The following is a 24,805-nucleotide window of genomic DNA, read 5'->3' on the forward strand; positions in this document are numbered from 1 at the left end:
TGCAACCTTTCTTTTCACCAAATAAGTCCATGGTATTTGGTCATTTCATTTTACGTCAAATGGTGAAAACACGTATTTTCATATTCCATTATGCCACGGGCTAGTAATAGACAACGTCCAATAGTTTGCAGGTGACTAAGGCCAATCTCAGACACTAAAATTAGATTATTGTTGACTTTGCAATGTTTTATTCAGAACCTTAAGAATGAAATCTAAATAACGGATCACTGTTGCATGAAGCACTTGCAATACAAACAAGTTTTCGGTCTCTCTCTGTTTACAACATTTCCTTTTCATCAGAAAATAAGGAAGATCCAGAGCCATCAGTCAATGTGATTTAGCGATGTTCAATTGCTAGTCTATAAACATCGCTACGTGATTGCTGTATAATGAATCTGAAATACCCGCCCAAACGCTTTGCCGTTGCCATCGAAAGTTTTGTATTGATCTGATTATGTCGACGTTCTCATAAACCAGGAAAACATACTTATTGATTACCAGTATTTTGAGGCAATGGTACTATAGAAAAACTTGACGTTATAGATCAAAAATCAATTTAAAGTTCAAGTCTTTTGTGTTTATGAATATCTTTGCAGCAAGATCTTAGGTAGTGTGTGTATACAAATGCGCCAGTGTTTTGTTTACTTGTAAAGACGTGTTTGTATTGCCGCTGTATTTGTTTCGTGTACAGCTGCTAAGATAGTTTTTCATGAACTGTAACAGGAATGAATACAAACATGAAACGAAATATTCAACCTGAAAATTTAGCAGATAGCCCAGAATCTGGAAAAAGAATACGAACAAGGTACGTTATACACTGAAGTTATTAAACAGGCAGTAGTGAGCGTCTTGTATTTACGAGGGCATTCTTGACTACTTCGCTATTTTGTGAACATACTTATAGATATACATTCACAAATATCTATGCGGGCTATTGGTGTACAGGAGAAGTACAGAGCTGTTTTATTTTGTTGTTTTGCATTGTACTTTCTGTAAAAGCTATCGCTGCCTGTAATGAATTTAGTAACATGTTTACAGGCTTATGAGGAATTTAACTTGAGTTGTTTGCCGGTTTAAAGGCGTTTGTCAAGTCTGTGTGTAAGAAATTGACATTAGACTACAGTGGGTCAACGTCAGTTTTGTTGAAGATGTCTTTCACTTACGATAAATTATAATCATGCGCTTGTTGTTTGGTAAATGAATTTCTAAAAGCTTCCACTACGGATCTTAAATCGTGCTTATAAAAAACTTTCTCCTGTCACATTCTTCTTTTGGGTGAACAAATAATCACTACTATCTGTTAGATTCCACGCACTTTTCGTGAATTTCCAGACCTTGGTAATAGAAACTATTATTTATGTGAAATAATATTGTAGTAAGAGAGATGTGGACACTGTTACAGAAAGTTAGCTCAAAGCAAAAGGAATTAATAATTACCAGTACATGCAGACAGATTATGTTGTAACATTGGACGATGGTATTCACAGAGATGTTTGAAATGTTATATGAGCTGTTGATATTTGATTTATGCTTATAAACTAAATGCTGTGGTAATAATAGTGCTGAAGCATTTCTGCAAAAATTAGCACATTGCTGCATACATAGTCTGACAAGAGTTTCTTTTACAGAAATAAATGCAATGCAGCACACTTGATTGTTTGAATTTCACTGTGGCTTCTGTGGGTTGTTTCATGTTTATAGTGTGTGCTTTTAGGTACCAATTGACCAGAGAACGCCTATTGCTCTGGAGAGGTTTGGAATCACTGTTGTGTATTTTTGTTGAATAATAATAAAAATTTACGGTCATGTCCAATGGTGTCTTCAACTCAATCACTTTGTTACCTGTTACCACAACCTAGACCTCAGGCTGTGCTACAGATCACCCTGCCACTATAACCTTCTTTCTAGAAAATAGCATGCTATTGTGACAGATCCAGTGACTTTGTCAACAGACAACCAATATATCACGATTCAACACAACATAGAACTCAGATTATGCTACTTATTGTTCTGTCATAACAACATATATTTAAAAAAAAAGTAGGCCTATAGGAACAAAATAAATATAATCAGTGTTTGGATTTATTTCTTTTTGCTCATTTATTACATCACACAGTACATACATGCAAAAGTCAAAGCCATTGTTTAGTAGAGTTTTTTCAGTTTTGATATAGACAAGATTTGTTGCTATCTTGACACGAATGCTGAACCTTATAGCCTAGAGATGGGAGTCCTGATAGAAGGTATAAAAAATAATTAGATCATAATTTATTGGCCATTACCTCAAGATGGAACCAAGTCAGCTTGTTGTAGATTCCTGCAAAATAAACAACTCAACCTGGCAGAAAATCCAAGAACAGTTTAAGTTACAGATGCTCCCTAAATGCATATGGAGACTGTCATCTCATTTTTGGGTCTGTGGAAGGAAAACTGAATCTAATCTAATCTCAGTTTACACCTCTCTGGAATCAGTCACAACATTGGTCTATCAGATCTGAATGTCTTTGTTGTGTGATGCACACTGGCTTGAACTGTGGTTTGGGTGGTTGCCTACTCCAAACTGAACAAGCTGAACTGACTGGTCCTGTCTTCTGTCAGATGTCTGTAGGAACTGTGTACCTCATTTGTACACCTTAGTGAAGTCTCCAGCAGTTTAACTTGGATTCATGCATTTTGTGGGCATTTGGTTACCAATCATGCTATCTCAGTGTGTGTCGCACAAAGGTTCAACTTTTCACACACTGCTATTCTTTTCTTCCCAACAATGCAGAGCCTTGTTGTTGCTGGGAAAGAAACCTTTTGCTCTGTGCAATCTCTGTGTAATGTTGATTGTAATAGCAAGCTAACACTCTATGCTTGACACAAACTCAAACCTGTATTCCTTTTGTTTGCAGGCAGTGTGCCGCCAATCACACTCTTTGACTGATTTCACCTCATCTTTCGAAACATAGAATGATTGTATGCCAGAGATATTTTTTTGTATCCAAGTAAATAATTGAAGAGGTGTTAGAATGTGACCTTCTGTAGGGTGCTGCAGACTAGCTCGTGATGCCATGCGCTTAATGGTAGCACCAGTACCATCAAATAAATTTTTACCATGACTTGTTGCGAAAAAATTCCATTCTGCGTAAATCTGAAAATCATGGTAATGCATGCATAACTTTTTGAGATTTTTACAGTTTTTATACTGACTAGCTGCCCCATCACTGAAGTATTTTGTATATGTATGTGAGACAGCTCGTTTTTCACATATGCAATGACAGTGCGAATGTGGGCATGAACTGCAATGGCATCATGAATTAAACAGTCACTAAAAACGCACAGGTCCATGACAGCCACATCACCTGATTCACCTCTATAGTAAATCGCAACTGGCTGGACAGTTGCTTGATTGTTGTCCCAATGATATCCTTGGACGGCATCTTGAACTATAAATGCATAATTTTCAGAAAAGTCTAGTATTACTATAATTTCATCTTGTTTCAAATTATCCTTACAAAACTGGAGATAAGCCGATTGTGCTGTTGCTGTGAAGCTGTGTGTGGTCAGTTTGTCCGTTTTTTGACAACACATTTCAACAAAAATCTTCCACTGTACTTTCCTTTGTTTCAAGACTTGTGCGATCCATGTGTGTCTATTGTTTTTAAGAAACAAGTTCATCATCATCCATAAGGAGTTCACCATGCAGTTTGTTATTCATGTGTTCTGCAAGATTTGCCTTACCAGGACACTTTTCACACCTGTGTATAATGCACTGGTTGGAAGTGATGTCACACACTAGCAGTTTCATTGCACCTTTGTAATCCAGACAAGAATCCTTTATAGCAGCAAACATCAGCTTAGCATTTTGATGGGTCTCAGATACACAAACATTGTGTGTGCCCCTTGCACTTATGGGCACAACCCAATTTGGCCGAAGAATGAAAATAAGTTTATAACCTACTTTAGTATTGGGATACTTTTCCTTGAATTCTACATACAGTTCTGATATGTTGCATAGCAACAGTCTTTTCTGCATCTGTACACGTACATTTCCTATTTTCACCGTTACATAATCTTTTTTCCATGCATTATTCAGCTGTAGTCATTATTTTCATAAAACTCCGACACTAGCACCTTTATTTCTGAACTCAATTGCTTACCCTGAGCCTGCTGAAGTTGTGGAAGCACTCCTTGGGTTGCTTTTATTTTCCTAGCTTGCTTTACCATATATGTAGAAACATTGAACTCCTTTGCAGTGTAGTCAATAGACCAGCTGGAAGGTGCAAGGGTAAGAATAGCTACTTTTTTCTGACGTGTGGATATGGCACATTTTTCTTTCGAATCATGCACAATTTTGTCCAAATCAGAGCATTTGTGGCACGATTTCTGTTCCTTTGAAGCAGATAGTTCTTCCTCTTCCACCATTAGTGTGTCAGCTATTTTGTGTTTTAATTCCATTTGAGCTTCTTGTAGTTTTCTTCTGCCATAGCTGGGCCTGTCTCTTTTCCCAACTTTGTGTGTCTTCATGGGAGACAAACCAAGAGCAGTCACTGAAGTATTTAATTGCTCATCCACTGTGGTTGTAGGTGGCTGATACTCTTCATCACTGTCATGTAAATTATCAGAATATTCTTCATTTTTTAGCAGTGTAACACACCTGGAACATAACTTTTGTCCTGGTCTCATATTAAGTCCCATGCACTGATTCACTTCCAATGCTGATTTTATATCAATTTCTCTGAGGCTACACTTCTTATGAATCCGAAATGGATCAAAACCACTTCTTTGTAGGAAAGAATACTTATCGAGAAACACTTTCATGTGATGATAGCAAACACTAAAGTCTCCTGGAACTGTACTTATTGTGCCCACAGGGTGTATCCGGATCTCCATAGCAACAAATCTTGGGTCGATTCATCCAGATCATACAGTACAAAGCAAATGCCACATTTTGTTCCATATGTTGTTTTATGACATTCAGATGCTTGTGCTCTACCAATACTGCAACTTGTTTGAACAAAAGCACCACTAGTACACTCTTCTGCCTCCATACTGACTTTCCACAACAGTACTGACCAGTCTGAAATAGAATCTTAAAAACATGAGTAACCAGTAATTGTTGCTTGTTTCCTTTGTTGTTCCTGCCTAACAATGACTCATTCTGTCCCTCAAAACTACCATTGTTTAACTTTCTGTTGCCTAATGGTTCCCAACAATTGCTGCAGCTTTATCTGAAACAAGCTGTCTGCATCATCACTATTACTTGCTAAATCGTGTTAAAAGAAACGTAACCAAATACGTCTCTGTCAACTTTTATTGTACACAAATGCCTTGCAATAATAAGTTGAAATTTTGCCACATATTATATTATGGTCTACTTATGCTGTGTTTGAAATTTGGCTTGGATATCACTTGTCCCTTTTGTGCCACCACACTTGAGAAAATCCATGTTTTTCAGGTAATTTTTCAAATTTTTGTATTTTCGTGTGCATGTAACTCTGTTTGTGTGACTGATATGGGCAAGATGAGTTCTGTGTGTGTTTAGGCCACATTAAGCTTACAACAACAACAACAAAAATACCCTTTTTGAGTGAATTATATTTGGCATAGAGGGCACATACAATATGTACATTTAACGTATTACATTTTTTAATCACATTTTGGAATTTTTTATTTTCCCTCAGAAATATGTTCTTGGTGTTTTGATTCATGGAGTGTGGATGTTACTGGGTTGTAAAAATTTCATTGGACTGTGTGGAATAGTTCCAAAGTTATGAAGACCTGAAGTTGGGTCTGAAGATAGATTGCCAGATGCGGGTTGCAATTTCCGAGTCACGCCACCTTCTTTCACAAGTCATAATTCTGGAACTAATTGGCAGGGGAAACTGATACTTTGTACACGAGTGTTCCACATGTGGTAGAATTAGTGTACTGAATTTCAGTCATATCTGAGCCTATGAGCTGCAGCCCTTGGTTGAACTGACATGGAATGACCCTGTTACATACACTTGCCATAAACATTGCAGTTTTTGCAGTTTGCAACAAAACTTTACATTTATCTTCTGCATCATTGTACTACATTGCAAGCCTTCTCAATCACTTTGAGCTTCAGCATATTGTGTTTAATGCTACATGGAGCTTCGTGATAGCTCTCTCCATACTCGTACATCTATTTTTAACAGATGTTACTCATTCTTCAACCTTTTTAGATATATTTCATAGTTTTCGTTCCCAACAAATTCATAAGGCTTTAATGAAAATCTGATGCGAAAAACATGTAGGTGCTGACAGTGATCGGTCGAGTCCTCCCTTGTGTATGGATACGTGTGTTGTCCTTAGCGTAAGTTAGGTTAAGTAGTGTGTAAGCCTAGGGACCGATGACCTCAGCAGTTAACTTTCCTGAGCAAGCCTCTTTACCTCCGAGTAATTGCTGCAACCTACATCCTTCTGAATCTACTTAATGTATTCATCTCTTGGTCTCCCTCTACAATTTTTACCCCCCGTGCTTCCCTCTAGTACTAAATTGGTGATCCATAGATGTCTCAGAACATGCCCTACCAACTGATCCTTTCTTCTAGTCAGATTGTGCCACAAAATTCTCTTCTCCACAATTCTATTCAGTACGTCCTCATTAGTTACATGATTTACTCATCTAATCTTCAGCATTCTTCTGTAGCACCACATTTCAAAAGCTTCTGGATTTTCTTCTTGTCTAAACTGTTTGTCGTCCATGTTTCCCTTCCATACATGGCTACACTCACAAATACTTTCAGGAAGGAATTTCTTATGTTTAAATCTATACCTGATGTTAACAAATTTCTCTTCTTCAAAAAAGCGTTTCTCACCATTACATCTACAGTTTATATCCTCCCTACTTCAACCATCATCAGTTATTTTGCTTCCCAGATAGCAAAACTCATCTACTACTTCAAGTGTCTCATTTCTTAGTCTAATTCCCTCAGCAACACCTTATTTAATTCTACTACATTTCATTATCCTCGTTTTGTTTATGTTGATGTTTACCTTATACCCTCCTTTCAAGACATTGTACATTCCGTTCAGCAGCTCTTCCAAGTCCTTTGCAAAAATACAATGCCATCAGCAAACCTCAGAGCTTTTATTTCTTCTCCCTGGACTTTAATTCCTATTTCAAACTTTTCTTTTGTATCCTTTCCTGCATGCTCAGTATAGAGATTGAATAACATCGGGGATAGACTACAAACCTTGTCTCACTCCCTTCTCAACTACTGCTTTCCATTCGTGCTCCTCGAATCTTATAACTGGCATTTGGTTTTTGTACAAATTGTAAGTAGCCTTTTGCTCGCTGTATTTTACCCCTGCCACCTTTAGAATTTGGAAGAGAGTATTCCAGTCAACATTGTCAAAAGCTTTCTCTAAGTCTAGAAATGCTATAAACTTAGGCTCGCCTTTCCTTAACCTATCTTCCATGAGAAGTCGTAAGGTCTGCCTCGCATTTTCCTACATTTCTCCAGAACCCAAACTGATTGTTACCGAGGTCGGCTTCTACAACTTTTTTCATTCTTTTGTAAAGAATTTGTGTTGGTATTTTGCATTTGTGACTTACTAAACTGATAGTTCAGTAATTTTCACACATGTCCGCACCCGCCTTCTTTGGAATTGGAATTATTATATTCTTCTTGAAGTGTGACGATATTTCGCCTGTCTCATACATCTTGCTCACCAGATGTAAGAGTTTCGTCATGGCTGGCTCTCTCAAGGCTATCAGTAGCCCTAATGGTATGTTGTCTATTCCTTGGGCCTTTTTTGTCTGAAGCTTTTCTGTGCTTTGTCAAGTTCTTCATGCAGTATCATGTCTCCCTTCTCGTCTCCCTCTGTGTTCTCTTCCATTTCCATAATATTGCCCTCCAGTACATCTCCCTTATGTGGACCATCTATTAAGTTTTGATTAATAAGTATTTGTTTCCATAGTGTACCGTAATCACATCATAATACTACAGCAGCTGGATCAAAAGATGTGATAGTATGTACTCAGTTGAGAATGCTTGCCTTCAATAATCTTTAACAAATAAAGTTTATTCCAGTCAAAAGTTGCATTATGTTCACTATGTGTCTCTGCCTAAACCGGAACACACGAACAAATTTAGTAGTTTTTGGTAGTCTCCCTTAGACATCACGTTCAAAAATTATTGGATAGACCAAATGGTATGAGGAAATTGAAGGAAATAATTAGTGTGAAGATAATATCTAATAAGATTACATTTCAGGAATTGAATGTAGTTTTAATTTTTTATGTAAGTAATAACACTGAAGGACAGGGTCTGATTTAGGGTAGGTCAGTTGCACTAGATTTTGAGTGTAAACTCTATGTCAGTAGCAACTACCTCATCTTCAGATATTTGTATTTGCTGTTTATCATTCATCTGTAGGTTAGTGATAGCCTGTAATGTTTTTTGTGTGTTGTTTCCATCTTGGATTCGCATTATAATATTGACAATACTTTTGCTTTTCAGTAGCAAAATGGAAGCTGGGGATACAGATGAAGGAACACCAATAGGTAGAGTCACATTGATTTTTTTCCTTACTGTATGTAATAATTTATCACAAATGTTTTGTAAAGGCTCAAATACCCGTGTTAATGTGATTGTTGTTTAATTTTTATGCAAAAGTGGAAAACTCAAAATGGCAGCTTTCAAAAGTTGACGTGAAAGAAAGGTTGGAATATTTGAGAACTTCAGCCAGTTTCAGTGACTGTGTGCTGCTTGTAGGAAGTGGTGATGCCGTAGAGGTCAGTGTTGCAGTCATGTCATTTTAATTACTGTGTTACTTTATTTATACTATATGCCAAGTCAGATGATTATGATAAATTTTTTATGTTTCATAAGGATAAACTGTTTGTTCTAGTTTGGTGTTACTAGGAGTATACCTTGTGTAGTACTGTATTTGGTAGCTGGGCCAAGTAGATTGTAAACTGCAGTAAATGAGAAGTAGACTATGGTAATAGCATTCTTATGCACAGTATAGTAATAGCATTTTACAGCATTATCGCTATTGCAAAATTGCATTTAGCAATGAAAAAAATTAGAAGAATTGGTGAGCATTTACTTCTAGTCTTAGATGGGGATCGAGCTTGATTTTCTGTTCACCATTAATTACACTAGTGTATGGTGGAAGTGTATTGTTTTTAGTTTCAGAAATTCATATTTTGGTCATTTGTGCTTTAAATTCTCTTTTAAACTCTTTGGAGATTAACTGCTAATGCGTAGAATGTCTCATTTCCATTGTTTTGAGAGCTGCAACTATTGTTAGATAATAACTCAATTTTTTATTTAATTGATTTGGATTGCTCTAAATGACATAAATTGAATTAATGAAGAAAATTTCCCACGAAATGAAGCTGCAATTAAAAATACAAAAGCATTGTTTTTATGATGCATCATTTAAGGAAAGACACCACTCACCTGCAGATTGTTGATGTGTGGTGCATAGAAATACACATCAGAACACATGTTACTAGCTTCTTAACTACTACTCTTTTTTTATAGTTTAAATACACATTCTGAGACAACATAAACATACTGAGATGGTACTGAAACTAGAGAAAAAGCAGTAACTTTAATGCTGGTAATGGCTATGCTGTTACATCATTTTGTACACTGTGGGTCAGCCAGCTAAAGATGAATTATTGCATTTCCTCATTTTTGTTTATTGTTTTCTATTTTTGTAATAGGCACCAGCAGAAACAGACATTAACAAAAGGCAACACAAATATCAGCTTCAGAAATCAGTTTCCTCATCCAAAAATGTGAGGAAAGAAAGGAACAACTAGAGCTTTAAGGAGGGAAATCACTCAGTATTTCTCACCAGTGAGAACATGAAAGATATGATGGGTGGGAAATTAACATAATAATGAAATAATAATAAGTATTATTATGGTTATCATTTTCCAATAGATGATATTTGAAAACTTGCGAATTTGGTAGTGGCACGGCACTCAACAAGTTGGAAATAAAGGAAGGAGAGACATATATAAGACTTTTTATCGTCCAGATCTTATATTGTATAGCTTCACTTGCTTCTCTTTTCTTTTCTTGACTGTGATAATACTGATAACTTAGTTTATATGGTTGAACAGAGATGCTGTGTCGGTACAATGGTTGAGAATGGTTTCATCTTTTCCCATAAAAGATATTGTGCAACTATTATATCATTAGGAAACAGAAGTAAACTGGTGATAACCAGCTTTTACCACAATTTTCTTAGAAGTTGTACAGTATTTTGATTATATGCTGTGTAGTCATCACCATTAGACAGTGTAAGCTATGACTCTATATATGCTCCCAGTTAGGATTCCAACCAAACCGTGTAAAAGATGAATTCATCAGTCTTCTGCTATTCTCAGTGGGAAAACTTGACAATGATTTTTCATTCTCTTCTAAAGAAACATATTATAGGGATCTGAACACTGTCTCGTATATTTTGTTTTGATTTTGTTTTGCCAAGATATATACGAGGTGCAGTCAAGTTCTAAGGCCTCCGATTTTTTTTCTAATTAACTACTTACCCGAAATCGATGAAACTGGTGTTACTTCTCGACGTAATCGCCCTGTAGACGTACACATTTTTCACAATGCTGACGCCATGATTCCATGGCAGCGGCGAAGGCTTCTTTAGGAGTCTGTTTTGACCACTGGAAAATCGCTGAGGCAATAGCAGCACGGCTGGTGAATGTGCGGCCACGGAGAGTGTCTTTCATTGTTTGAAAAAGCCAAAAGTCACTAGGAGCCAGGTCAGGTGAGTAGGGAGCGTGAGGAATCACTTCAAAGTTGTTATCACAAAGAAACTGTTGCATAACGTTAGCTTGATGTAGGGGTGCGTTGTCTTTCCCAGACGTTTTTGTTGCAGTGCAGGAAGGAATTCGTTCTTCAAAACATTTTCGTAGGATGCACCAGTTACCGTAGTGCCCTTCGGCACGCGATGGGTAAGGATTACGCCCTCGCTGTCCCAGAACATGGACACCATCATTTTTTCAGCACTGGTGGTTACCCGAAATTTTTTTGGTGGCGGTGAATCTGTGTGCTTCCATTGAGCTGAATGGTGTTTTGTTTCTGGATTGAAAAATGGCATCCACGTCTCATCCATTGTCACAACTGACGAAAAGAAAGTCCCATTCATGCTGTCGTTGCGCGTCAACATCGCTTGGCAACATGCCACACGGGCAGCCGTGTGGTCGTCCGTCAGCATTCGTGGCACCCACCTGGATGACACTTTTCGCATTTTCAGGTTGTCATGCAGGATTGTGTGCACAGAACCCACAGAAATGCCAACTCTGGAGGCGATCTGTTCAACAGTCATTCGGCGATCCCCCAAAACAGTTCTCTCCACTTTCTCGATCATGTCGTCAGACCAGCTTGTGCGAGCCCGAGGTTGTTTCGGTTTGTTGTTACACGATGTTCTGCCTTCATTAAACTGTCGCACCCACGAACGCACTTTTGACACATCCGTAACTCCATCACCACATGTATCCTTCACTGTCAATGAATTTCAATTGGTTTCACACCACGCGAATTCAGAAAACGAATGATTGCACGCTGTTCAAGTAAGGAAAACGTCGCCATTTTAAGTATTTAAAACATTTCTCATTCTCGTCGCTGGCGGTAAAATTCCATCTGCCTTACGATGCTGCCATCTCTGGGACGTATTGACAATGAATGTGGCCTCATTTTAAAACAATGCGCATGTTTCTATCTCTTTCCAGTCCGGAGAAAAAAAATCGGAGGCCTTAGAACTTGAATGCACCTCGTAATATGATTTTTTAAATGGCTTGTAAGTTCAATAAATATGACATTACTGACACTTTAATAACTAAAACTAGGTTACTGTGAGTCAGGAAATAGATATAAAGGATTCTATATAGGAGATGATTTTATATTAAACTTGATAATAAAGTCAAGCTACTGTCTGTGAAACTTCCTGGCAGATTGAAACTGTGTGCCCGACCGAGACTCGAACTCGGGACTTTTGCCTTTCGCGGGCAAGTGCTCTACCATCTGAGCTACCGAAGCACGACTCACGCCTCGTCCTCACAGCTTTACTTCTGCCAGTATCTCATCTCCTAGGCAAAGGTCCCGAGTTGGAGTCTCGGTCGGGCACACAGTTTTAATCTACCAGGAAGTTTCATATCAGCGCACACTCCGCTGCAGAGTGAAAATCTCATTTTGGAAGCTACTGTCTCTTTAGTTATGTTTTTCTTTGCCAGTGTACATTTCAAAACACTGTTTCATTATCATGGTTTGAGTTGGATGTCAAAGCATGTTCATTGTGATGTCAACATACGGTAAATGGTTATGTGCCAATTCTGCTGATTTCTGTTGTATATAACAGCACAATGAAGTAACACACATGAATTTTTGCACAATAATATCAACATACACAGTAAAAATGCTGTTGAAAGAATACTGAGCTTCCCATTCACTTCACTGTCTCAGTTTTAACAAGAGTAGCCCCAATGGTCACCATGAAAAATGATATCAGTCTATAGTTTGAACTTACTAAACACAAGGAAAGTAATAGAAGTGATTCAGAAAACTACCCTCCACTATCTTTGACATCCATTTGTTGCATAATCTTAGACTACATTCTGAACTGAAACATAAGGACTAATGAAGTATCAAGTATGCCCTTCTCCATGCCAACCAGTATGGATTCCAAAAACACTGATCATTTGAAACCCGGCTCTCACTTTCCTCACACAACATTTTGAAAGTCATCAGTCAAGTGAGACAAATGCAGTATTCCTTGGTTTCTGAAAAGCATTTGACTCAGTACTACATCTATGCTTAGATTAAAACTATGATCATGTGGGGTATCAAACCAATTTTGTGATTGGACGGAGAAATAGAAATAGCTTTGGGTGATCCCCAAAGAAGTGTGTTGGGATTCTTGCTATTCATGTTATATATTCTACATCTACGTGATTACTCTGCTATTCACAATAAAGTGCCTGGCAGAGGGTTCAATGAGCCTCCTTCGTGCTGTCTCTCTACCGTTCCACTCTCAAACACCACACGGGAAAAACAAGCATTTAAATTTTTCTGTGTGAGCCCTGATTGCTCTTATTTTATTGTGATGATCATTTCTCCCTATGTAGGTGGGTGCCAACAGAATGTTTTTGCAATCGGATAAGAAAACTGGTGATTGAAATTTCATAAGAAGATCCCAGTGCAACAAAAAAATCCTTTGTTTTAATGATTGCCACTCAAATTTACTTATCATGTCTGTGACACTATCTCCCCTATTTCGCGATAATACAAAACAAGCTGCCCTTCTTTGTACTTTTTCGATGTCATCCGTCAGTCCCACCTGATGCGGGTCCCACACCGCACAGCAATACTCCAGAACAGGGCGGATATGCGTAGTGTAAGCAGTCTCTTTGGTAGACCTGTTGCACCTTCTAAGTGTTCTGCCAATGAATCGCAGTCTTTGGTTTGCTCTACCCACAATATTATCTATGTAATCGTTCCAATTTAAGTTGTTTGTAATTGTAAACCCTAAATATTTAGTCGAATTTACAGCCCTCAGATTTGTGTGACTTATCGCGTAATCGAAATTTAGCTGTTTTCTTTTAGTACTCATGTGAATAACTTCACACTTTTCTTTATTCAGGGTCAATTGCCACTTTTCGTACCATTCAGATATCTTATCTAAATCATTTTGCAAGTCGTTTGGTCATCTGATGACTTTATAAGATGGTAAATGACAGCATCATCTGTAAACAATCTAAGACGGCTACTCAGATTGTCTCCTATGTTGTTAATATAGATCAGAAACAATACTTTCTTGGGGAATGCCGGATATTACTTCTGTTTTTCTCAATTATTCTGCGTCTATTACTACGAACTGTGACCTTCCTGACAAGAAATCACGAATCCAGTTGCACAACTGAGGCGATACTCCGTAGGCACGCCGTTTTGTTAGAAGATGCTTGTGAGGAACAGTATCGAAAGCCTTCTGGAAACCTAAAAATATGGAATCAATTTGACATCCCTTATCGATAGCACTTATTACTATTCGTGAGTATAAAGAGCTAGTTGTGTTTCACAAGAATGACATATTCTGAATCCGTGCTGACTTAAATGTCAATAAATCATTTTCTTTGAGGTACTTCATAATGTTCGAATGCAGTTTATGTTCTAAAACCCTACTGCAAATTGACGTTAGTGATATAGGCCTGTAATTCAGCAGATTACTCCTACGTCGCTTTTTGGGTATTGGTGTGGCTTGAGCAATTTTCCAGTCTTTAGGTACGGATCTTTCTGTGAGCGAGTGGTTGTGTATAATTGTTAAATATGAAGCTATTTTATCAGCATACTTTGAGAGGAACCTGACTGGTATACAATCTGGACTGGAGGCCTTGTCTTTATTAAGTGATTTAAGCTGTTTTGTTACACCGAGGATATCTACTTCTCATCTTGGCAGTTGTTCTTGATTGGAATTCAGGAATATTTACTTCATCTTCTTTGGTGAAGCAGATTCGGAAAACTGTGTTTAATAACTCTGCTTTAGTGGCACTGTCATCAGTGACTTTACCATTCTTATCGCGCAGTGAAGGTATTGATTGCATCTTGCCACTGGTGTGCTTTATGTATGACCAGAATCTCTGGGTTTTCTGCCAGATTTCGAGACAGAATTTTGTTGTGGAAATTATTAACAGCATCTCGCATTGAAGTACCCACTATATTTTGAACTTCTGTAAAACTTTGCCAATCTTGGGGATTTTGCGTTCTTTTAGATTTGGCATGCTTTTTTCGTTGCTTCTGCAACAACAATCTGACCTGTTTTGTGTACCATGGGGGATCAGTACCATCACTTATTAATTTATGTGGTATATATCTCTCAATTGCTGTTGATACCATCTCTCTGAAAACTTTCCACAACTTTTCTACACTTATACGATCAGATCGGAAGAAGTGAAGACTGTCTCTTAAAAAGGCATTAAGAGCATTTTTATCAGCTTTTTTAAATAGATATTCTTTGGGTTTCTTTTTGATGGTTGTAGGTGTTACGGTATTCAGCCTAGCAGCAACTGCCTTGTGGTCGCTAATCCCTGTATTCATCACAACACTCACTATTTGTCCAGGATTATTTGTTGCTAAAAGGTCAAGTATGCTTTTGCAACCATATACGCTTTGAGTGGGGTCATAAATGGAAATGTCGTGTGGCTAGGGCCTCCCGTCGGGTAGACCGTTCGCCTGGTGCAGGTCTTTCGATTTGACGCCACTTCGGCGACCTGCGCGTCGATGGGGATGAAATGATGATGATTAGGACAACACAACACCCAGTCCCTGAGCGAAGAAAATTTCCGACCCAGCCGGGAATCGAACCCGGGCCCTTAGGATTGACAGTCTGTCATGCTGACCACTCAGCTACCGGGGCGGAGTGGGCTCATGAACTAATTGTTCAAAATAATTTTCTGAGAAAGCATTCAGTACAATTTTGAATGATGTTTTATGCCTGCCACCGGCTTTAAACGTATAATTTTTCCAGCATATCGAGGGTAGATTGAAGTCACCACCAACTATAATTGTATGAGTGGGATACTTATTTGAAATGAGACTCAAGTTCTCTTTGAACTGTTCAGCAACTGTATCTTCTGAGTGCGGGGATCGGTAAAATGATCCAATTAATAGTTTAGTCCGATTGTCTGGTTTAACCTCTACCCATACTATTTTACATGAACTATCTACTTCAATTTTGCTACAAGGCAAACTACCTCTGACAGCAATAAATACTCGACCACCAACTGTATTTAATGTATCCTTTATGAACACTGTTAGATCGTTTGAAAAAATTTCAGCTGAACTTATTTCCAGCTTTAACCAGCTCTCTATACCTGCAACTATTTGAGCTTCAGTGCTTTCTATTAGGGCTTGGAACCCTGGTTCTTTTCCAACACAGCTATGCCAATTTGCAACTACAATACCAATCGTTTCTACAACTACCTGACTGTGTTTTACCTGCCCACTTTTAGACAGACTCCCCTTCTGTGGTTCCCTGAGACCCCCTAACCTGAAAAACCGCCCAGTCCCTTCCACATAGCCCCCGCTACCCGTGTAGCTGCCTCCTGTGTGTAGTGGACTCCTGACCTATTAAGCAGAGCCCGGAAACTCACCACCCGATGGCGCAAGTCAAGAAATCTGCAGGCTACACGGTCACAGAACCGCCTGACCCTCTTGATTCAGATCCTCCACCCAGCCCTGCACCAAAGGACCACAGTCATTTCTATCGGCGATGCTGCAGATGGTGAGCTCCTCCTTAATCTCGGAAGCAAGACTGTCAGTCTTTACCATTTCCGCTAGCCGCCCAAAACCAGACAGAATCTGCTCCGATCCAAAGCGACGCACATCATTGGTGCCCACATGAGCCACCACCTGCATTTGGGTGCACCCTGTACTCTTCATGGCATCCGGAAGCACCCTTTCCACATCCAGAATGACTCCCCCCTGAATGCACACTGGCTTCCTTATGCTCCTAACGTTGGAGCTCCCAATTACTAGCAAACCCATGCCCAGATCTTGCGGGCCGAGAAGCTTCCTCTGTGACAGGGTGGACGACTGCACCTGGCTCAGAGACATCGTCAGCCACAGATAGCGCCCGAAACATGTTCGGCAAACTAACCGGGGAGGCTCTACGGTTGGCCCCTTGGTAAGTTTTGCGCTGCCTGCCAGACTTTCGAATGATCTCCCACTCGACCACAGGTGAGGGGTCAACCTCAGTGCAGGCAGTACCCGGGAAGGTCACAGCAGTTTTGTGGATCGATTGGAGGACATGTGGGACATGCTTGACGTCCCTCGCATCCCCGCATCCGATCCCCCACAGTGACGCCCCTTGGCAGCAGCCTCAAGCTGTGTGATGGAAGCCAACTCAACCTGAAGCTGTGAGTGAAGGGCCGCAAGCTCAGCTTGCATCTGTACACAACAGTCACAGTTCCTATCCATTGCTGCAGTTACTCCTGTTTGAAGCTCATAAAAATATGTAACAAGTGAACGGTGTACTCGCCTTATTAATAGCAGGATCTAGTGGTGCGCTCTCGCTGATGGTCTAACTTTCACTGAGCTGTTCTAAGCAAACAAACAAAAGCCTGCACAATACGAGAGTTGATACAATGGTCGATAGCAACGGTGGTACTGTACACTACACTGTTATTGAAATAAAAGTTGTGCCTAGTAAGCCCTCAAACACACAAGAAATTGCGAAAATAAACTAGTAACTACACAGATAACTGAAAATAAGTCACTCCTGTTTGAAGCTAGTAAAAATATGCAACAAATGAACGGTGTACTCGCCTTATTAGCAGCAGGAACTAGCGGTGCACTCTCGCTGACGGTCTGACTGACACGTTAGTGACCCTGCTGGCAATATTAATAGTAATCTGCACCTCCATCTTAAGCTGTTTGCACTTTAAGAATGTTTTTCACCAGACACATTGGGCTTTTATTTACAAATAATTTTCAGGGTTCATTCTTGAGGGTTTTTTTTCCTTACAGTAAAAAAATTTGTAATTTGCAGTAAGCTTAAGATGGGAAAATGCAGTAATAGTTTACATATAACAGCCACTGCAGAAGATGGCCCTGGAAACATAAAGATTTTCAGACTTGGTCCACTATTAGAATTTTGGGTGGACTCCTTAATACACTTAATTACCTTGGTTTATTTTTGGTTGATAAATTATTCTGTGAGTATCACAATGCAGTATGTTTTGTTTATTTTTCTGTTACAATCAAAATCTATTAAGTTTAAATTAAGAAATGTGCAGGCTTTCCATTCATAATGTAATTTGAAGTACTTGATTCCAGACAATACGGACACATAAAATGGTTCTTTGCATGTCAAGTGTGAAATTCGAGGAAATTTTATTGACTCGTTCAGCAGAAGATGCCATTACCATAACTGATGTGGAACCTCGTATATTTCATTTGATGCTTGAGTAAGTAATATAAGAAAATTTTTTATAGTCTCTAGAAAGCCTTCAAGCAATGAGGTGAATGAAGATAACTACTCTCCGTGTAGTATTTGTATGGAGTGGTGGATGATCATATGTTCCAGTTTTTGTTTATACTGAGCTCTGGATAGGCTCTTAAACATGTTCTGAGAGAAGTGCTTCTGTACTTCCCTATACGTCCACTACTATGAGTAGTTATCTACACTCATTTTGTGAATGAGTGACATAAAATAATTAAAAAAGACCACAATTGTAATTGCTCCAGACTCCATCTTAATCACACTTTTATTGTATAAACTTAGGACATTTAAACTTCAGAATCTGTCGGGTAAAGAGACATGAATGAGGAGCAGTTATCTTACAGAGTACAAAAGTAACATACGTTTATATAGAAGCAAACAGACCATATTATTAGGTCATGAATCCATAGCATCTCGTCAAGAATTCCAATGTATAAGTGTACCATGAACTAGTGCTAGTGTTTAGTGACATATGCTGCCTTACATAAAGCAAGCTGTGGCAGTTGGGAGGCATTAGTACAGCCACTCTTTTGAATATAGTATCTAAAAGTTTTAGTAGTAGACCTATAGTCATTTTCTGTAAAATAAATAAATTTGTAAACACATAAACTGTACTATGGAATAGTCTGCACTAACAGTATACATATAGGCACACACCATCCCTCCAAAAAGTACAGTGACTGATTTAATTCCTGCCTGATAAGCAACATTAGCACAATAACTGTGATGACAGCTTGAACTAACAACTGGAAACAACAGATGCGCGTTTGACAAGTCAGTCATAAATAGGCAATGTTAAGTAGTGAGTATGTGGCCATAGTGTGCAGCATTGTTGTGTTTCAAACTGCGGTGGAACATCATCTCTAAATCCAGTGTTCAAGGTAGTCTCCAGAATGTTTTGAAGAAGGGAAAATAGTGTGAAAAGCTTGTCCTGCAAACTACTGAACAAAAACAACACCTGTGCATTATAATTATCCGGGCTGTTATGCCTTGGTCGGTTGATGAATTCTGTGATGATTCCCAACGTTTCGTCTCCGACTGCGGGAGACATCTTCAAGGGGGTCCATAGCTTGATGGAAGTTCCAACACACACTGGCTCGCTACTGACTGCTGCTAAATTCTGTGTCCGAGCGCCCCCGCGCCGCGGCGTAACGTCACGTGTTTTGAAAACGTCAGTGCAATTGGCCGCTGTCCGTCGCCGGCGATCGCCGTTGCCATCACCCAGTAGTGGATGAGTGGTACACATCTTCTTTAACACCGGCATCCATATACCGTTTAATTTGACGCCCTCCTCCTTTCGGTTGAAATTATTTGGGTGTTTAGCGATTTCGATTGCCTCCCTGTAGAGCCTTTCGTAGTATCCGCTCGTGGCTGCTAGTACTTGCATCTCCTCGAAACGAATATTGTGGTTCCCTGGCTGAAAAGCATGCTCCGCAACAGCTGATCGTTCCGTTTCTCCTCTTCTACAATTTCCCTTGTGCTCTTCCAAACGTTTAGAAACAGTTCTTTTGGAGGTACCCACATAAACATCACCACAGCTGCATGTGATCCTATACACTCCAGATTTTTCCAATGGTTTGCGAGCGTCCTTGGCAGGCCTAAGGTATTCCTGTATCTTCCTGGTGGGCTTGTAAATTACGGTAATATTCCGCTTCGTCAAGATCCTCCCTATTCTTTCCGTTACATTTTTAACAAACGGCAGGAAAACCTTAGATTTTGCAGTAGCCTGTATGTCAGTATGATTTCTGCGTGGCTGCCTCAACGCACGTTTTATTTCGGCGGACGAATATCCGTTCTTCGTTAGTGCATTGTGGAGATGTTCCATCTCAGCGTCGAGCAACTCAGGTTCACAAATATTTCTAGCTCTGTCCGCTAACGTCTTGATAACACCCCGGTTCTGTTGTGGGTGGTGGTTCGAATCCCGGTGCAAATAACGGTCCGTGTGCGTGGGTTTGCGGTACACTGAGTGGCCCAAACTACCATTTTCGTTTCTAAACTCAAGCACATCGAGGAAATGTAGTTTGCCGTCTACCTCCTCCTCCATTGTAAACTGAATTCTTGAGTTTATACTGTTCAGATGTTCGTGGAACCGGCTTAGTTCCTCCCTACCATGTCTCCACAACACAAACGTGTCATCCACGTATCGGAACCATACATTTGGTTTCTTGCTGGCAGTACCTAAGGCCTGTTCTTCGAATTTCTCCATAAAGAAGTTTGCAATTACGGGCTTAGGGGGCTTCCCATAGCCACGCCATCCGTTTGCTCATAAAACTGTTCATTCCACTTGAAGTATGTGGTCGTCAAACAACACTTAAACAGCTCTAAAATAACGGCAGGAAAAATTTGATCCAGCTGTTCCAATACATCATTAAGTGGAACCATGGTAAACAGCGATACCACATTGAAGCTGACCAATATGTCCTCCGGCTGGACCACTATGCCATTCAATCCGCTGACGAAATGTGTCGAATTCTTTATATACGAGTCCGAACGGCCCACATGTGGTTTTAACAGCGTAGTCAAAAACTTGGCTAACGAGTAGGTGGGCGAACCGATGGCACTTAGTATCGGTTTTAACGGAACATTTTCTTTATGAATTTTGGGCAATCCATAAAGCCTCCGTGGTAGCGCAACCAAACTGTGTCGCGGTTAATAAAAAAGTCCTCCATTGAAGAGAGTGTACAGAAAGGTCTCTGCAGTTCGGTGTTAAAGAAGATGTGTACCACTTGTCCACTACTGGGTGATGGCAACGGCGATCGACGGCGACGGACAGCGGCCAATTGCACTGACGTTTTCAAAACACGTGACGTCACGCCGCGGCGCGGGGGCGTGCGGACACGGAATTTAGTGGCAGTCAGTAGTGAGCCAGTGTGTGTGTGTGTGTGTGTGTGTGTGTGTGTGTGTGTGTGTTGGACCTTCCATCAAGCTACGGACCCCCTTGAAGATGTCTCCCGCAGTCGGAGACGAAACGTTGGGAATCACCACAGAATTCATCAACCGACCACGGCATAACAGCCCGGATAATTATGATGGACATGATATTTCCGGCCATGAAAGTTTACATTTTAGTATAAAAACAACACCTACCATGATTTGAATTAATGATTTAAATGCAAAACGCAAGCAGTTCTTTTCTGGGAAGAATCGTCCTGGTTGATGAAACTTGGTGTAATCAGTACCAACCAACTTCAAAATGGCATATTTCAGAAATTCACATGACATAAACAACAAAGAAGCCAGTGTGTCACATGAGTTGATCACCATCCCAAAGAAGGACTTTTGTGACAGTTTTGTGTGGTTGTATGAACGTTCTCTGCATTGAACTCAAGTGGTGGGAGAATAAGTAGAATACATGAAGCATTGAAATCGCCATCTTAACTTTCCTGTAATTTTTATTAGCTTGACCTTGAAACTTTTTGGAGTGGCAGGGTATGTGAAATTTTGTGATGTGTAAGTTGCGTACCTCTCATTTGTGTCTTTTTATCTGACAGATTCAGTAAGATTGCTCGAAGTTCAAACACACAAAATTATAAAGTTATACAATAGAAAAACTAGCCAAGACGGAGTGTTACATTGTCCATACTCACTTCATTGCATGTATGGTCCACAGGATTTATAAGTATCATACTAATACATGTGCTTTTGTTGCTCTCTCTCTCTCTCACTTTCTTTCTCTCTTTCTCTCTTTTAATGGAATATTAATTCTTCCAGCTACATGTATTTGGATAAACCAATCATCAAGTCATCAGAAGATGCTTGTTTGCTGTACAAAGCTGCAGTAACATATCAGATGCCTCATTTATGTGAAATAAGTGCCAAAGTTTTATCAAAAAGCTTAAATCTTGATAATATCTGGTCAATATTAAAGTTGGTATCAGACACCCAAGAAACATCACTTAAGGAAGAATGTGAAAAGGTACATTGACACTCAATTTGTGATTATCTGTTTTGGGCGTAATATGATTTGTTTCCTTTTATATGTATTTCCTTCTCAGTTAATTTTGCTTATTAATGAAAATATACAAAGTTATGAATGAATATGTAATTTCATGTTTTTTTCCCTCCATTTCAGTTCATCAGAAAACATCCATTAGCAATTCTTCGGCATGACAATTTTATCAAAGTTGATGCCAATATTGTGCTTTTGATGGTTGACCTGGACTGCTTTGATGTTCCAGAAATAGATATTTACACTGCAGTAGATAAGTGGGCTGAACATCAGTGTGAAAAAGTGAACATAGCGGCTGATAGGAACAACAAACGAGAAGTTATTGGGTCAGATATACTGAGGAAACTGCGTTTTTTGGCACTAAATAAAGAGCAGTTTGTGGAAAAAGTGGCATACACTACGGAGAATTCTACTACTTGTTTATTATCTATTGAGGAAAGTTATGCTGTGCTGATGAATATGACAGTACCTGGATGTTATCCAATGCCTACAGGTTTCACAGTTGATAATAAACCAAGGAAGTTGTCAAAATTGCGCTGTATACGTAAAGTTCAGCCGATATCTGCCCAGCCACCTTATGCTTCATACAATACTCCCCCATATACGTCACCTACAACATTTCCCCATATGGCTGTTGTTGCCATGCCTACAGCTTCACCAAGTGGAAATCTTGGTGGAAAAAATTTTTCTTTGGAGGTAAGAGTTGATTTTCCCATAATGCTGTTTGGAATCCAAGTTCCAACACTGTTGTTTCCATCTCAACAGGGACCTCTAGGACCCAGAGATTATGATGAATCTTTTATTGTTACTGTTCTAGACTCTTCGGGAAGCCCTATCAGTCATACTGTTTATTCTGGGAAAGTTCCTTATGGGTCTGCATTTGACATTAGCCTTAAAGATCCTGTTCTTCTGCAGAAAAATACAGGTTATAAAATTCAAATATACACAAGTAACACATACTTTTTGTGTAGGAAGCTCTCTAACATTGAGCACTGCCCACCAGTGAAATTCACTTTCAAAGATTCTACAAAAGTTGCTCCTCCAAATACAAATCCAATGTTTGTGACAAGCAACATGAAACAGGACTCTGATTTTGGTTTTGTCACTCAGATTATATATTCTTTATGGGGTTAGCTTGGTAATACTGTTGAAAGTTAAGCAGTATGAATCCTCATTTTTCATTTTTTCACAGCATTAATCCCTTTTCTGCTCAGGTGCTTTTCCACCTTTTACATTTGCAATCATCTGGAATTTTCCATGAAGTCAATTGTTGTATGCAGGTTTTTTAGTAGCACTGTGAATGAATGTTAAATACATCGTATCATATGTATTTTCTTCGTGTGTGAACTGAACACAGGCTGAGTAAGTACTATGTTTTATTTGACTGATCTTTTGTGTAACTGTTAAAACAGTACACTGTGACATTTAGAGTGAGGAAAGGTGTGTGTAAACATATATTCCTACACAGACCAGTAGATATAAGATAAAATGAATATGTACATATATTTTCATGACAACTTGCTGTAATGGCGATAGTTTTTTCCTTCTGTTTCCATTGTTGTTGTTTTTTCAGTACATAGAACTCCTTTACAGAATATCTTCATTGTATATTACTATGTTGAATAGAGATAAGCTTTTTTGTTTAAGGAAGCAAAAGTTTGTTTTTAATGAGGAACTAACCCTCATCACCACTGCTTTCCCTCCCCCTCTCCCCTTTTCTCCTTCCTCTTCTCACTTTTCCTGTCTCTCAACATAATCCCTGCAGCAAATCTGTTGTGCAGTTAGTAGTATTGAGTCTTTGTTTGTGTAAATAAGTTATTGGGTAGTGAAGATATGTGTATTTGTGAATGTAAAACTTGTAAATGCTACAGTAAATATTTATTTAATGGATGTTTTGAAAATCACCTTTTGATAACTGCTGCAAGTACACTTTGTCTTCTAATGGGTATGCTTGTAATAACGCATACTTTCTCAGTATTGTAAAATAGTAACATAATAAGAGTGCAGGAAATCTCATTTGTGTATATACGCAAACAAATAGTTTAATAATGTATCCAATATTTTTGTATGTATGAACACAAAAGTTGAATGGCTGGATTTTGGAAGGTTGACTGTTCTTACAGATCTGTCGTGCTTTCCATTATTTGCTTGTATATGTATATTTCTGTATGTAAATGTGATTAACTCAAGATTCTTTTTCGTAAAAACAATTGCTTTTAGCACTGTTATGTAAAGAACTCATGTTCTTTTTGTAGTGTACATTATTGGCTGTTAAATAAAATTGATAAATACAAGGCAGTTAATGATGCCTTTTACACCGTTTCACCTACATTTTCCAATTTAGGTGTTATTTTTCATAAAGTATTTACAACAATATTTTCAGTAAGACTGTCATCTGAACTTGTTAGTGTGAAACAAGGGTTTCTGTGGTATGATCAATGTTTCTGTGCAGATAGTAAGCTACCAGTTGGAGATGAACGGCAGCTATTTAATGTAACTGAGAAAATGGTAGCGTTATTCAAAGTCGCAGCTTTCTGGCCAATTATGATTCTCTTTTCCACATTTTTAGATTTTCTCCACTGTGATGAGATATACAAAATGCAGTGAACAGATGATCAAATGCCATTTTAATAACTCCAGCCATATCAGTCAGTAAATAAAATGAAAACAGCTCCCAGATTCGAAAGACTGGCACATGCTAGAATACCAAGGTGGTGCATTGCATTATACTGGATCAAGCAGGAACATTGACCAGGCTTAATTATTCCTGTTGAAAATCAGAACAGTTTCTCTTTGAGCGTGTGTGTCATCCTGTTGTACCGACCATGAGGATTAAGTCACTGAGTAATTAATTTTTTCCCTGTATCCAATGGA

General features: G+C 38.9%; 1 protein-coding gene across 1 annotated transcript; it reads left to right on the plus strand.

The window, feature by feature from the left end:
• The first annotated feature begins 627 nt into the window (after positions 1-627).
• On the plus strand, positions 628-24,225 carry LOC126484335 (BTB/POZ domain-containing protein 1-like). The gene is made up of 6 exons (XM_050107787.1): positions 628-805; positions 8,475-8,518; positions 8,631-8,749; positions 17,817-17,947; positions 21,694-21,898; positions 22,055-24,225. The coding sequence occupies exons 1-6, from the start codon at positions 726-728 to the stop codon at positions 23,063-23,065; spliced, it is 1,590 nt and encodes a 529-aa protein (XP_049963744.1). The 5' UTR covers positions 628-725; the 3' UTR covers positions 23,066-24,225.
• The last annotated feature ends 580 nt before the right edge of the window (positions 24,226-24,805 follow it).

This window comes from Schistocerca serialis, chromosome 6 (genome assembly GCF_023864345.2).
Source record: "Schistocerca serialis cubense isolate TAMUIC-IGC-003099 chromosome 6, iqSchSeri2.2, whole genome shotgun sequence".
NCBI lineage: Eukaryota > Metazoa > Arthropoda > Insecta > Orthoptera > Acrididae > Schistocerca > Schistocerca serialis.